Source organism: Acomys russatus, chromosome 4 (genome assembly GCF_903995435.1).
Source record: "Acomys russatus chromosome 4, mAcoRus1.1, whole genome shotgun sequence".
NCBI classification, from domain to species: Eukaryota; Metazoa; Chordata; class Mammalia; order Rodentia; family Muridae; genus Acomys; species Acomys russatus.
Genome location: NC_067140.1, coordinates 3,223,202 through 3,236,977, shown reverse-complemented (window position 1 = coordinate 3,236,977; position 13,776 = coordinate 3,223,202). Strand labels below are relative to the sequence as shown.

General features: G+C 41.0%; 1 protein-coding gene across 1 annotated transcript in view; it reads right to left on the bottom strand.

Annotated features, from left to right (window-relative positions):
- LOC127188340 (BPI fold-containing family A member 2-like) overlaps positions 1-13,543 on the bottom strand; it is a 48,247-nt gene extending 34,704 nt beyond the window's left edge. Inside the window, exons 1-6 of the mRNA XM_051144824.1 lie at positions 13,399-13,543; positions 12,770-12,911; positions 12,096-12,203; positions 10,806-10,958; positions 9,752-9,833; positions 9,064-9,127 (exon numbers count right to left, since the gene is read on the bottom strand). Coding sequence (XP_051000781.1) covers positions 9,064-9,127; positions 9,752-9,833; positions 10,806-10,958; positions 12,096-12,203; positions 12,770-12,911; positions 13,399-13,543 — 694 coding nt within the window. The remainder of the gene's footprint in view (positions 1-9,063; positions 9,128-9,751; positions 9,834-10,805; positions 10,959-12,095; positions 12,204-12,769; positions 12,912-13,398) is intronic.
- Positions 13,544-13,776: the final 233 nt, after the last annotated feature.

Here is a 13,776-nt window from a genome sequence, read left to right as displayed (position 1 = left end):
TGCCTCCTGTGCCAGTATATTCCAGGCTCTTCTCCACTTTTTCTTCTAACTGATTTAGTGTCTCCAGTTTTATGATGAGATCTTTAATCCACTTGGACTTGAGTTTTGTTCAGAGTGATAAATATTGATCTACTTGCATTTTCGTACATGTAGACACCCAGTTAGACTAGTACCATTTGTTAAAGATGCTATCTCTTTTTCATTGAATAAATTTGGCTTCTTTGTCAAAAATCAAGTGTCCAATCCTGTGGGGCTTTATTTCTGGGTCTTCAATTAGATTCCACTGATCAACCGTCCTATTGCTATGCCAGTACCATGCTGTTTTAATCACTGTTGCTCAACAGTACAGCTTGAGAACAGGTTTGGAGATCTTCTGGACTACTTTTTTTTGTACAGGATTGTTTTAGCTATTCTGGGTCTTATGTTTTTCCATATGAATTCGAGAATTGATCTTTCGATGTCTTTTAAAACTGTCAGATATTCTGATAGGGATTGCATTTGATCTGTATATTCTTTGGACAAGAGGGCCATTTTTACTATGTTAATTCTCCCAATCCACAAATAAGGGATATCTTTCCATCTTCGGATGTCATCTTCAATCTCCTTGTGCAAATATTTGAAGTTTTTTTCCAAACAAGTGTTTCTCTTGCTTGGTTCGAGTTACTCCTAGATATTTTATACTGCTTTTGGCTCTCACGAAGGGTGTAGTTCACCTAATTTCTTCCTCTGCACGATTGTAATTTGTATATAGAAAGACTACTGGCTTTTTGAGTTAATTTTGTGTCCAGCCATTTTGCTGAAGGCATTTAACAGCTTTAGGAGTTCTCTGGTGGAATTTTGGGGTTCACTTATGTACACCATCATATCTGCAAATAGGGATAATTTGACTTCTTTCTTTCTGATTTGGATCCACTTGATCTTCTCTTGTTGTCTTATTGCTCTAGTTAGAATTTCAAGAATTATATTAAAGAGATATAGAGAAGGTGGGCAGTCTTTCCTAGTTCCCAGATTTTAGAAGAATTTCCTTAAGTATCTCTCCATTTAATTTGATCTTGGCCATTGGCTTGCTGTATATAGCCTTTATTATCTTGAGGTACGTGCCTTGTATGCCTGATCTCTTCCAAACTTTAAACATGAATGGGTGTTCAAATTTGTCAAATGCTTTTTCTTCATCTAGGGAGATGATGATGTAGTTTATTTCTTTCAGTTTGTTTATATGGTGGATTACTGCTAAGAGCCACACTGTTAAGGGAGCTCACTAGGCATGACGGCTGTCTAGGAGGTGATGTGGTGTTTGCAAAGTCTTGCACCACATTGCACCCCCAAACTGGTTCCTGCCTCTGACATGCTCTCAGGAGCCATTGATTTGGGGAAGTCCAGTAGGCATGAGAGATCTCTGGATGTGATCCAGTATTTGCAAGGTCTGTATCATGATGTACCCCAGAATTGCTTCCAACCTCTGACTAGCCTGTCAATTGTGCTTTGCTGCATATCTCTAAAATCTGGCATTAAAGTCAGGCATGGTGGCGCATGCCTTTAATCCCAGCACCCAGGGAGGCAGATGCAGGTGGATCACTGTGAGTCTAAGGGCAGCTTGGTCTACAAAGCAAGTCCAGGACAGCCAGGACTACATTCATGGCCAGCACAGTCTACAAAGTGAGTCCAGGATAGCCAAGATTACACAGTAACCCTGTCTCGAAAAACCAAAGGTAAATACATGTGGTAGTAGGGTGAGTTATTATTTTCTGGACACTGACCGGCTCTGATTGAGCAAACTTCCTACAGGATCTTGTTGAAGGTGTACTGCTTGTTATTTAGATGAATTAATCCCTGATTATTGAATTGCTGATTTGATTCAAATCGTTTTAAAAGTTAAAGTTAGTTTATGGCCATAATAAATACCTTTGTGGACCAACAGATGACTCACTAAGGATAGCCTACTAGCAGACTCGTGGCATCAGATAAGCCTCCACTGCAGATGGCACCAAGAATCCTGGTATTTCACCATAAATATAGCCACGTATTTAGTTTGGTTATCTGGTCTTGGTTCAAATTTGGCAAGTGGAATCAATCAAGAAAATTGTCCATTTCCTTTAGATTTTCAAATTTTGTGGCACATATGCCTTTGAAATAAGATCTTATGATTCTTTGTATTTCTCCAGTGTCTGTTGTTATGTCTCCCTTTTCATTTATGATTTTGTTAATTGGGATAGTTTCTCTCTGCATTTTAGCTAGTTTGCCTAACGGTTTGTATATCTTGCTGAGTTTCTCAAAGAACCAGCTCCTGGTTTTCTTCATTCTTTGAATTGTTCTCTTTGTTTCAATTTACTGATTTCATCCCTGAGTTTGATTATTTCCAGATGTCTATTCCTCTTGAGTGTTTCTGCTTCTTTTCTAAATAGGGCTTCCAGATGTGTCCCTAAGTTGTTTATATGGGATGTTTCTAATTTCTTCATAAAGGCACTTAGTGCTATGAATTTTCCTCTTAGCACTGCTTTTAATGTGTCCCAAAATTTTGGGTAGGTTGTTCCTTCATTTTCATTGAATTTCAGGAAGTTCTTAATTTCTTTCTATATTTCTTTCATGACACAGGTGTCATTAAGTAGAGAGTTGTTTAGTTTCCATGTATGTGTAGGTTTTTTGTTGTTGTTTAACTACAGCCTTATATCTTGGTGATCTGATAGGATACAAGGTATTATTTCAATCTTCTTGTATCGGTTGAGGCTTGCTTTATCACCTACTATATGATGAATTTTGGAGAAGGTTCCATGAGGTGCTAAGAAGTTATAATCCCTTGTGTTTGGGTAAAAAGTTCTATAGATATCTGTTAGATCCATTTGATTCATGACATTGGTTAGTGTCATTATTTTTTGGTTTAGGTTCTGTTTAAATGACCTATCCTTTGATGAAAGTGGGGTGGTGAAGTCTCCCACTATTAATGTGTGGGGATCAATGTGTGGTTTAAGCTTTGTTAATAGTTCTTTTACAAATGTGTGTGCCCTGATACTGGGAGCATAGATGTTCAGAATTGTGATGTGTTCTTGGTTGACTTTACCTTTGATGAGTGTGAAGTGTCCTTCCTCATCTCTTTTGATTAATTTGGTTGAAAGACTGTTTTGTTAGATAGTAAAATGGCTACATCAGCTTGTTTCTTCTGTCCATTTGCTTAGAATACCTTTTTCCAGGCTTTTAGTCTGAGATAATGTCTATTCTTGTGGCTTAGATGCATTTCTTGAATGGAGAAGGATGTGGGATCTTGTTTGTGCATGCATTCAGTTAGTCTGTGCATTTTTGGAGAAATGAGAATATTGATATTGAGAGATATTAATGACCAGTGACTGTTAAGTCCCTTGATTTTAATGTTGGTTGCAGTATTTTCTTTGATGGTTGCTTCAACTTCTATGATTGTATTTTCTAGTCGCAAGATTTGTTCCTTCATTTTTTGAATTATGTTAGAGAAGCTCACCTCTGTATTGTTTACTTTTTTCTCTAAGTTCTCTCATTCCCATTTTTCTTCCCTCTATGCCCTTATGATTGTTTGCATTTTAATCTTCACATGTTGAACTGTTTTGCTGATTTCCTTCATCTGATTGTTTGTGTTTTCCTAAATTTCTTCCAGTGCCTCTATATAGGCCTCTTTTATGTCTTGAACCTGTTTGGCCAGATCTTCCTGCATTTGTTTAAGGATTTTATTCATTTCCTCCATTATCATCATCAATACTAAGGATTTGAGGTCATTTTCTTATATTTCAATTGCTTTTGAGTTTTAAGGGCTGTTTTCTTTGGGACAGCTGGAATCTGGAGATGCCATATTGTTTTTTATTTTGTTGTTTGTGTTTTTACACTGGCCTTTCATCGTTTTACTGTCTCTGATGTTGGGGGTAGCTGCTCATGCCCTTCACTAGTGTTTGAGAGCAGTTTGTTGATGAATAATTATATGTCAAGGGCCCTTGCATGTGGGGATCAGGGAGCTCTTCCTTATTGTTCTCCATGTCTTGGGGTCTGTGGCTCCCAGTGGGGACCCTAGTCAGCTTCCTGTAGATCAGATTCAGTGCATATTCGGTGCTGCCATCTTGGAATTCAAGGATGTTTATATTTAGAGTTGGAAAATACAGTCTTAGAGAAATGAGGGCAGGTTTTTGTAGCAGAGAGCTTGGCACACATGGCTCTCTCAGGCTGAGATACAGAGAGCACTGCTGCCAGGACACTGTGGAATTTGGGGGTTGCATCCATCCCTGAGTGGTGTACCATCATTGTAGAAGTTCAGTGGCCACTTGCCAGTCTGAGGCAGTCCCCACTGACTCTGACCCTGTCCACACTGAAACCATAAAAGGGGACATTGCTACATGTACTGTGTAAAAGGAAGAGATCCTAGGCAGAGAGTTTTGGCCTAAGATCCTCAGTGCCATCCAGGCTCTGCCTACCCTTGATGTGTGATGCACAACTGCTCCCATGATCTTTCTTTGCCTCAGACTCCAACCTACCAATACAGTAGATGCCATAAAAAGGCAATTAAAACAAATGCCTTTTGAATCCTCAGAGGTTCCTTCTGATATTAATGTTAGTATTCCTGCTATGAGGACCACACTTCCTATTGCACACAGGGCTCCACTTAGATGTTACCATGATGTAAGTTTGAAATGTCACAACAAGGCAAATTTATTTCAACTTTAGTTCCAAAGATTTTTGTACTGTTTGCAAAGACTAAAATACTTAGAAGTTAGAGTCTTGCTGGAAGAAATAGATCACCAAGAATGTACAATGTGGTTTTGATAAGCTGTTCCTTGTTCCTAGTCATACTCTGATTCCCTACTCTTGATGCAATGTGACCAGGTGACCGCTGGCCCCTGCCTGCAAAGCTTTCCTTGGCATGATCGAATGGTTATCCCAGAACTATAAGCCAGATTAACCTTTTGTTGAATTGTTTTATAGCCAGTTATTTGCTGCAGACATGAGCTAACTCCTAACACAGGTGTCTGCAGGCCTCCTTAGCAGTCATTCCAAATCTTGGGTTATCACTTGTCATGCAGGCATTACCTACAATACCTCATACATGCTCCTTACTTCACTAAACTGCATGTCTTTCACATCTTTATACTCTGATATTTGTTCTGGCATTTCATGATACAGCTCTTTTTAAGTAGGAGGACAGGACCATGTCATAACCTTAGTGCTCTCTATCTTGAAATTTCTTTCGACAGATAAGTTAGCCCACTACTTGAAACTTTGGCCTCATTCAAATAGTCAGGAAATGGGCCGAGCACAGTCAGATTCTCTCCCTAATGGAGCATGGATAAATGATGGCGTCTGGCTCATTTCTCCATAGTTTCCTTCTTATGCCCTCTGAAGTTCAGCATGCTCAGGTTCCTTCCTGCCGTTGTGTGAGCATTTAGATTTTACCACCTCCCATAAACATGATATATTAAACTACTCTTAAAGTGCTATTTCACTTCTCCAGCATCCAGCTTCAGACACATTTTCTCATCTCTTCCAAAGACATGGCAAACCTTGCTAGAGCAATGGACATCATTTCTGATCATAGCCATCTTTTAAATACAATTTATAGGAGTTTTTTATACCTCTATCTTCCTTCCACCAACCCCAACACTAGCCAGGAGAAAAAAGAAAAACTATGGAGAGAAAGGTCAGAATTCTCTTTGCTACTTCTGCCTATTAGAGTCATTGGGTTCTTTGAAGCAATACAAACTTAGTCATCAGTATAGCCACCAGATCAGAACACCAACAAACAGCAAATGAACAGGCAGCCTTCGTCCTCCAAACATCTTCTCAAAGTGGTGCACTCACTCTTTCTCTCTCTCTCTCTCTCTCTCTCTCTCTCTCTCTCTCTCTCTCTCTCTCTCGATATTTATAACATCTCAGTGTCCTCAGAATTAAGCTATCCACATCTGAAAAAGGCCACTTCCCTACAGGATGTAATTATAGTTAACAGCTATGTATAAACTAAGGCAGCCCCATATCCCACATTTGAGATTTAAACACAGACATGTTTACATGACATAACTTATTTTTTAAAGAAACCATGGTTTTTCTTGCTGTAGGTAGTTTATTGTATATATGTATAATAATATAAATATATATGTAAAAAAGAAAATAAATAAATCCTTGTAGTACTTTAAAAAAAAAAAAGAAACCATACTTCAATTGTATCTGGTTCTAATTACCTGTATTACATTTGTTACATTTTCTTTTCATTGTGATCAAACACTAAGCAAAAATGATTGACTGGAGGGTTTGTTTGGTTCAGTTTTAGGAGACATGAGTGTCTCATGGTGGGGAAAACATGGCAGCTAGTGAGACATGATCTGTGCTTGGGACATGTATCCATGCCCAGATCATATCTTGGGAGATCATGGAGCAGGAAATAGGACAAAAGAGGAATATGATCATCAAGAGTGGTGATCAGCAACCCTCTCTTGCTAGGTTATGCAGCTTCAAAAGTCCCATGGCCTTCAAACCAGTATTACCAGGAGGAGTCACAGTGCTCAAACATTTAATCTTATGGATAGCATTGTAGATTCAAACCATAGAACCTTGGCAGAAAGTCAAGGGCGAGGCCAAGAGTTAGTGTCCCTGTGTTTTAGGCTTCTCTGGATATCAGTTGAGAGAGAGAGAGAGAGAGAGAGAGAGAGAGAGAGAGAGAGAGAGAGAGAGATTGTCCTCTAAATGTGCCCTGAAGGAACTCCCTCGTGTCCTTCATTGACTCTAGGGGAAGTGAAATAATCCCATTGAAAAAGATACAGACCTCCATGGTATTTAACCAATTTAAAGTGTAAGAGCCTAATTTTGACTGTCACCTAAAGTGGGTTAATGCCTGGGAGTCTCCTGGTGCTAAAGTTCAGCGATTACATTTTTTAAGGGCATGAACCACAAATACATAAATGTTAGAAGAGAGTCAATGTAATCCTGGTTGTGACTCTTGCTCACTGTGTGACCTGGATGAATCACTTTCCTCTATGAACATCAGTCTCTTTCCTTTGCATCAGGATGTGGTGAAGTATTAAGAAGACCTCTTTAGTGGTAGCCTTCCTGACAAGAATAGAATCAGGATCCATTGAGTACCTCCAGGATCTGTGATCTCACCATAGATAACATTCCTATAATTTGGAGCTGATACCTAGGAACTGAGTATCAGTAGGAGGGCTAAGTGAGGGTGGAGAATGTAAGAGATTGATATGGTCCTTAAGGGGAAATAGGCAAGAAAAACCAATCTCCCAACCTGTCTGCCTGTCCTCCTGGGTCTCAATGGGCATGTGTGGCTGGATGGTTGGAGTTCTGCTACATTCACACAGTGGCTAGGGGCCCACTCACTCAAGGGTTCTGTAACTCTGTGTATAAAAAAAGCTGTAAGGTATGTACCATACCCTTTCTCTCTTGCTTCAGCCACCATCTGCGATCTCACCCCAATCATACTGTACACACTGCCAACAACTTCTATTGCAAGGACTGAGGCAAGCCACACACAGGAGTGCAATTAGGGTTTTATTGCTGGGAGGGTGAAAACAGGTATGTAGACTAATGAGATAAAAAGGGTGTCTTGAAGGATCCTTCAGATGGTCTCCGGTAGTCTTTGTAGCAGTAGCACTTTCTAGAGATAAATGCCAATGGGAGTAAGATGAAACCATTGGGGACTCGCCTGGAATGAAATCACAGGGCATCAGGACACTGGAAATCACAGCAACAGTGAGAGGAGGCTTTCATTGAGCATAAATTCTATCAATGGTATCCTGGCCTCACTGTGCCCATTTCATCCTACTGTGGCCAGCATGGCTTAGGACACAGAGAGGATAGAGATTACTGTAGATTTCTGGTTTTGATCTCACATTGTTGCCCTAAACTAGACTGATCACTTTTTCTGGAGCCACAGCACATTGGAAAAGTAGAGGCCATGCCCATGAAGCCAGGGTCCATATGCAGGTAATGGACAAGTGTCTTTTCACAAAGTTAGGACTCAGTCAATACCTCATGTAAGTTCGTTTAGTATCAAAGGTCCACCATCTTTGTGATACAGATTCAGGATTCAGTATATACTCAAGCTCAGAGTTCCCCCTAGAGCCAGGATCAAGTCAGAATTTCTCTTCTCTTGTGACAGAAGCAAAATATTCATTGTCCTGACTTCGTGACAAGCTGATGTGCATAGAACACAGAGCCTTCCTATTGGATTTGTATAAGAATTGCCACAATGGGTTCATGTGTTTGAATAACTGGTCTCTTTGTGTAGAAACAGTTTGGAAAGGATTAGGAGGTGTGGCTTTTTGGAAGAGGTGTGTCACTAGCGATAGGCTTTCAGATTTCAAAGGGCCAAATCATTGCTAGTTAGCTCATTCTGCTGGGTGATTGGGTCCAATATATAACCTCTCAGCTACTACTCCAAGGCCATGCTGCCTGTCTGCTGTCATGCTCCTCACCATGTGCTCATGAGCCCCACCTCTCTGGAATTGTGAGTCCCAAACCAAATGCTTTTTTTATACTTTCTCTGATAATGTTATTTTCTGTTGGCAATACAGAAGTAACTGGGACATGTCCATACCAACAGGGGATGTCATAGCATTCTGGTTCTTCTCCTTCGTCTTCAGATACCAACTGGTAACTGTCCTGTCAGTAGACCAGCTAAAGGAACCAAGTCAAGAGCAGCATCAGTCATTGCCATACGAAACTAAACAGAGGCCCACCAAATCATTACCTCCTTCCAGCCCATCACTATGTCACCTACATGACCTCAAGTACACCACTATTACCCTGTGCTGCTCTGTACAAACCCTTGGAGGGACCCAGTAAGGTTCTGCACCAAAGACACAGAAGGACTGTGTAAAATGGCATATCCATAGAAGGGCCACCTCCAGGTCTGTACACCATTGGTGCATGAGTTGTGTTGCCATAACTATTCTGTCAAACATGGGAAGATAAGGATCAAATAGAGCCTCCATTGAGAAGAGGAGAAGACAAAGGCCGCCTTGAAAAGAATGTAAGGTCTCTGTCTGGGACATTCCCGCAGCTGTTTTCTTGGCCTATGGAAGCCACTCCAGGCTCCAGGCTGTGACTTACAGAGAAGGTCCTGAGTAAGAGTTACATTCAGGTGACTGAGGATGAACTGGAGCAGTGGGCATATCTAAGAGGGAGATGGGGTGAGGAGAGGGAGAGAAAAGAAAACAGATGAGACTTTGCTGGCAACAGGCTGTTTACCCTCCCTTGACAGAGGGCCTCATTTTCAGGACCCAGGAACAGTTAACCTTAGCTATGGAATTGTAGCAGCCTGAATCAGACTCTCTTGGGATGCTGAGAAACCACATCCTCAGGAAGTCAGAAGTTCAGGACCTGAAGACTTAGTACCTAGAGCCCTAACACCCTAGACTCTTGTGCCTTGAACTATGGAACCAAGGATCTTTTCATTTCTCAGAAGGCTTCCACCCTCGATGAGGCCCAATTTCCAATTCACTGCAGATTCTCATTCACATGCTTAAATACAGATGTTTAAATAAGGTGTGTTAATTACAAAAAAAGCAGCTTAAATAAAGATGTGGTACACAGATATCATAAACACCTCAGGTCAGCACCTGTGATTTCTGCCTCCCTCTCCCTGAAACACAGCTCATGAGGAGAAGGAGCCTACAGACCTCCCAAAGAGAAATCTGTCCTGCCAGGTAAACAGTGTCCTGAGTTCCCCCACCACACCTACAATACCTCTGCTGCCCACACTAGACCTAGCTCTGGGTGCAAAGATCTCAGAACTTACTTGGTTCTGCAGCAGGTATGACACTAGCTTTGTGACAACTGCAGATAGATTGTCAGTAATTGTGTTGATAGTGGAACTTCGCCTGGAAAAGAAGGGACTTACAAAGCTTGGTCAAGAGTTCAATATGAACAAGAGGGTCCTATGGGGCTCAGGTGATCATAACCCTGCTCTATAGTCTCATTACAGAATGCTGCCCAGTAGACCCTCCCTGAGCATCTGGGCATCTCATGTCTAAGAGGTGGCTTCCTCCGTGCCTGGGTGCTCATCACAGCCCTGACACAGCATCATTCACTCAGCCCCTACTTAAAGAACACCAGGCTGATCCTTTGGGCACTGGGCAAAAACAGTCAGCCTTAAACCTGTTTCATCAGCAAGTCTCACTGAGGTTGCTTCCTCGCCTTCAACTCTCATCCAGCTGTCATCTTCTGGAGCAGCCCATCCATACCAAGGACTGATGGGAGTGTTGGCTCTTCTGTGCCCTGCTAAGTATGATAGTTTGTGTGGTACTCTATATTTTCTTTGCATTCACTGATGAATGAAATACCCTTCTGCCTTTCTTATCCTTTTGATATGCTCTAGGAGACAGAGAACCTATGTGGCTGCACCTAATGAGTCTCTAGCGCATAGCACAATGACTGCCTGGTAGAGAACAGAGTTTTCACTAGAAAATAATCAGAGAAGAGAGCTATGTAGATAACTTATTCCACAAAAGATTTTCCTTGTAAGCATAAGAACCTGGTTCCCTTTCTAGTAGCCATATTTTTTTACAAAGGAAAAAAGAAAATGCAGCTAATAGCAAAGTCTCGCACTAGGAAGACAAAAATGTGTTGATTCCTAGAACTACATAGTCAATCATCTCAGAAGCCTGAGTATGGAGTATGTGCAAACTGCATCCTCTAAAGATGAAGCTGTAGACTTGTGACAGTGTTGGTACTTGATGCTAATCAGATGGTGGATTCCATTATGCTGCTTCGAAGGTGTAGAAATAGGATTAAAGTCAGGGGTCCTAAAGCCTCCCTGAGAGCCCAGCTCTGCTGGAATGGATGAGTCTTACCTGCCCAACAAAGATATGGAGATTTTGTCTGCACTCATAGAGCATTTTCCTGCAACTACCATGGGAAGGCCGGTCTGAGCATTGGTTTGAATACTGACTGGAATTATGAGGTCCAAGGAAATAGCGACATCAACCAGAGGGCCAAGTAAAGGGCTGCAGAAAACAAGAGTCATACTGGAAACAAGTCTAGAAGGCTTTGCAAGTTGCTCTGGTTATCATCTCTCTGTGTAATGATGAATGGTGTCTGTGGACAATATCAATGGTATAATAATAATGTCAACATGGTACATATTCTCTATGAAATTTACACATTTGTATGAGACTTCTCTGAGCCATGCATATTTAATACATGCAAGGTTTTTCTTTTCATGAGACTAATACTTAAATTGACTACTAACATTTTCTAGCATAAATTCCCAGTTCTTATTTAAAGTACTGTATCTGGTTTACTCCATTTAATAATGAAACTAGGACAGAATCACACATTTCTAGTGAGAAATCATGAACATAAAATGTTTAAGTACATAACAGGATCCCAGAGCTCATGGGTTGTAACTATATAAAATAAAACACCCACCCGCCACACCAAGGGCTGATGATTGAGGCCAGGCTTGCACACACTCTAGACAAATATTCTTTCTGAAAGACACCTCCAAACTCTAAAAAGACTTTGACACAGGTTCTTGCTCATTTTTCAGAGTCTCTCACTATAAAGTTAAAAACTTTTTTTTCTTTTTTTCTTTTTATTAATTTATTCTTGTTACATCTCAATGTTTATCCCATCCCTTGTATCCTCCCATTCCTCTCCCCCCCCCCATTTTCCCATTATTCCCCTGCCCTATGACTGTTCCTGAGGGGGATTACGTCCCCCTATATATTCTCATTGGGTATCAAGTCTCTTCTTGGCTACTTTAAAAACCTTAAAACTCTAATTTACTTATCTAGGAAGAATAATCAAAATCAACTGTTTCCAGGTTCTGGGAGAGATACTATCTCATAATTAATGTGGCACCCTCACCACCTTGAGGCCAATTCCTGATGTTGACCTCTGAATTCCACAAAGACATGTGAGTGCATACATGCAAGAAACACAGAAACATATATTACATAGAAGATTCTTTTGAAAGAGACTTAACATGGCCTCTTTTCATTAGAATACTTCATCAGAGGTGCCCTTCTTTTACCGATTTGGAAACTGGGGCCAAAGGACACAGCGTAGCTAGTAATTAAATGCCTACTCAAATCAGCCATGTTGCACTGCACCTCCAAATCCAAGTGACTCATACTCACATAGAAACAGTGCCACTCATAGCCAAGGGCATCCTCAAGTTGATGCCTTTGCCATCTGAAGACAGATCAGCTTTCAAGTCCAGGAGTCTGAATTCATTGATTTTCAACCTGCCAAAAAACCACATAAACCTTCTTGTCATACCTCTTTCCACATTAGCTCCTCTCCTCGTTGACCTCTGGTCTTCACTGCATCCTGTGCAGAAATGTGAACAGCTACACTCTCAGGTGCAGTGGACAGAGGGAGGAACACAATAAGCAGCAGAGCCAGAATTTGAGCCCAGGCTCTGTGAGTCAGAACTCCATGAATCCACTGCTAGGGATTAAGAGGTTTAGATTCCAGATTTCTGTCCCTTGAAGGACCTTGGACTTTTACTCTGAGCTATATTTAAAGAATAAATGTGATATTCTTTGAGAAAGGCTTTAAGTACCAAGATGCAGGTGGAGATGAAGGCAAGTGGAACATTCAACCTGAGCCTAAAATTACCTACTGTGGGAACTCAAATGCATGAACTGTCCAAACTGGTCTTGTAGCCCAGCTTCAGACTTACTCAAGATCTAATGAACATTGCCTTAGAACCCCTCAGCTCTGTGGGGGTATAAGAGGATTCTCCATCTGTCTTTGATATTGGGAAGTCAGGTAGCCTCTTTTCTGGAAGCAAAGAACAGCAACTTACCCTAAACCATTCAGAGGTGAAACGTGGTTTAATTTGCCAACACCCTGTGAGTTCACTGTTTCCACAATGCTGTTCTTGGCTGATAACCAGTCTGAATCTTTCTGAAGAGACCCCACATCCAGATTCACTTTCTGAAGATCATCTGTCAAAAATAGTCATCAGTCAGTCCCCAGCATCACTAGGGCACACCTCTAATCCAAGCATTCTGGAAGGCAGAGGTAGGCAGATCTCTGTGAGCTTTAGTCTAGCCTAGTCTACAAAGCTATTCCAGGACAGCTAAGGCTACACAGATAAACCCTCCCTCAAAAAAACAAAAATAGAGACAGGGAGAGAGAAGTGGATACATGTTCCCACCCATAACCAGAAACTGAGAGGAGGGGACTATGATCTGCATGTAAGAGTCATAGTAAAAAATAGTTAATTAATTAATTTCTTCTCCTGTGGTTATATTGGTAAGTGTCTATTAGAGTATAAGGTAGCACTTTTCATTTCTAAACTGACAAGTAAGGCAGAAATTGAATAGCTGCACATTTCTCCATAAGCCACCCATAAAGGTCAATACTGCCTGGCAGCCTCTGCAATTGCAGGCAGTATTTATTAGGGGTTTTCCTGGGACCAGCTTGACTCACCTCCAGAGGGGGAATTCAGAATCTTCCCAGGATCAGAACCCAGTACTTTCAAATTATTCAAGGAACTTAAAGCATTATTCAACAGTGATTCTGAGGTGCCAATGATCAGGCCAAAGGTGACAACAAGGCTCACAAATTGGAACATCTTTGGTCCTGACACCTGGATGGTATTGGAGGGATAAGAAAAAAAGAAAAAACCCACAGTGAATGCCTGTCATTCTCACATGCCCCTTCCCACAAGACACATGTTTTCTGTTCACAATAGGTAAGAAATAGAGCCAACAGAGATTCCGACATTCAGGATTAGATTTTTAAAAAGCAAGGTTTAGTGCACAATGGAATTTAATTTAGTCACAAAAGAGGAATGAAATCATAACA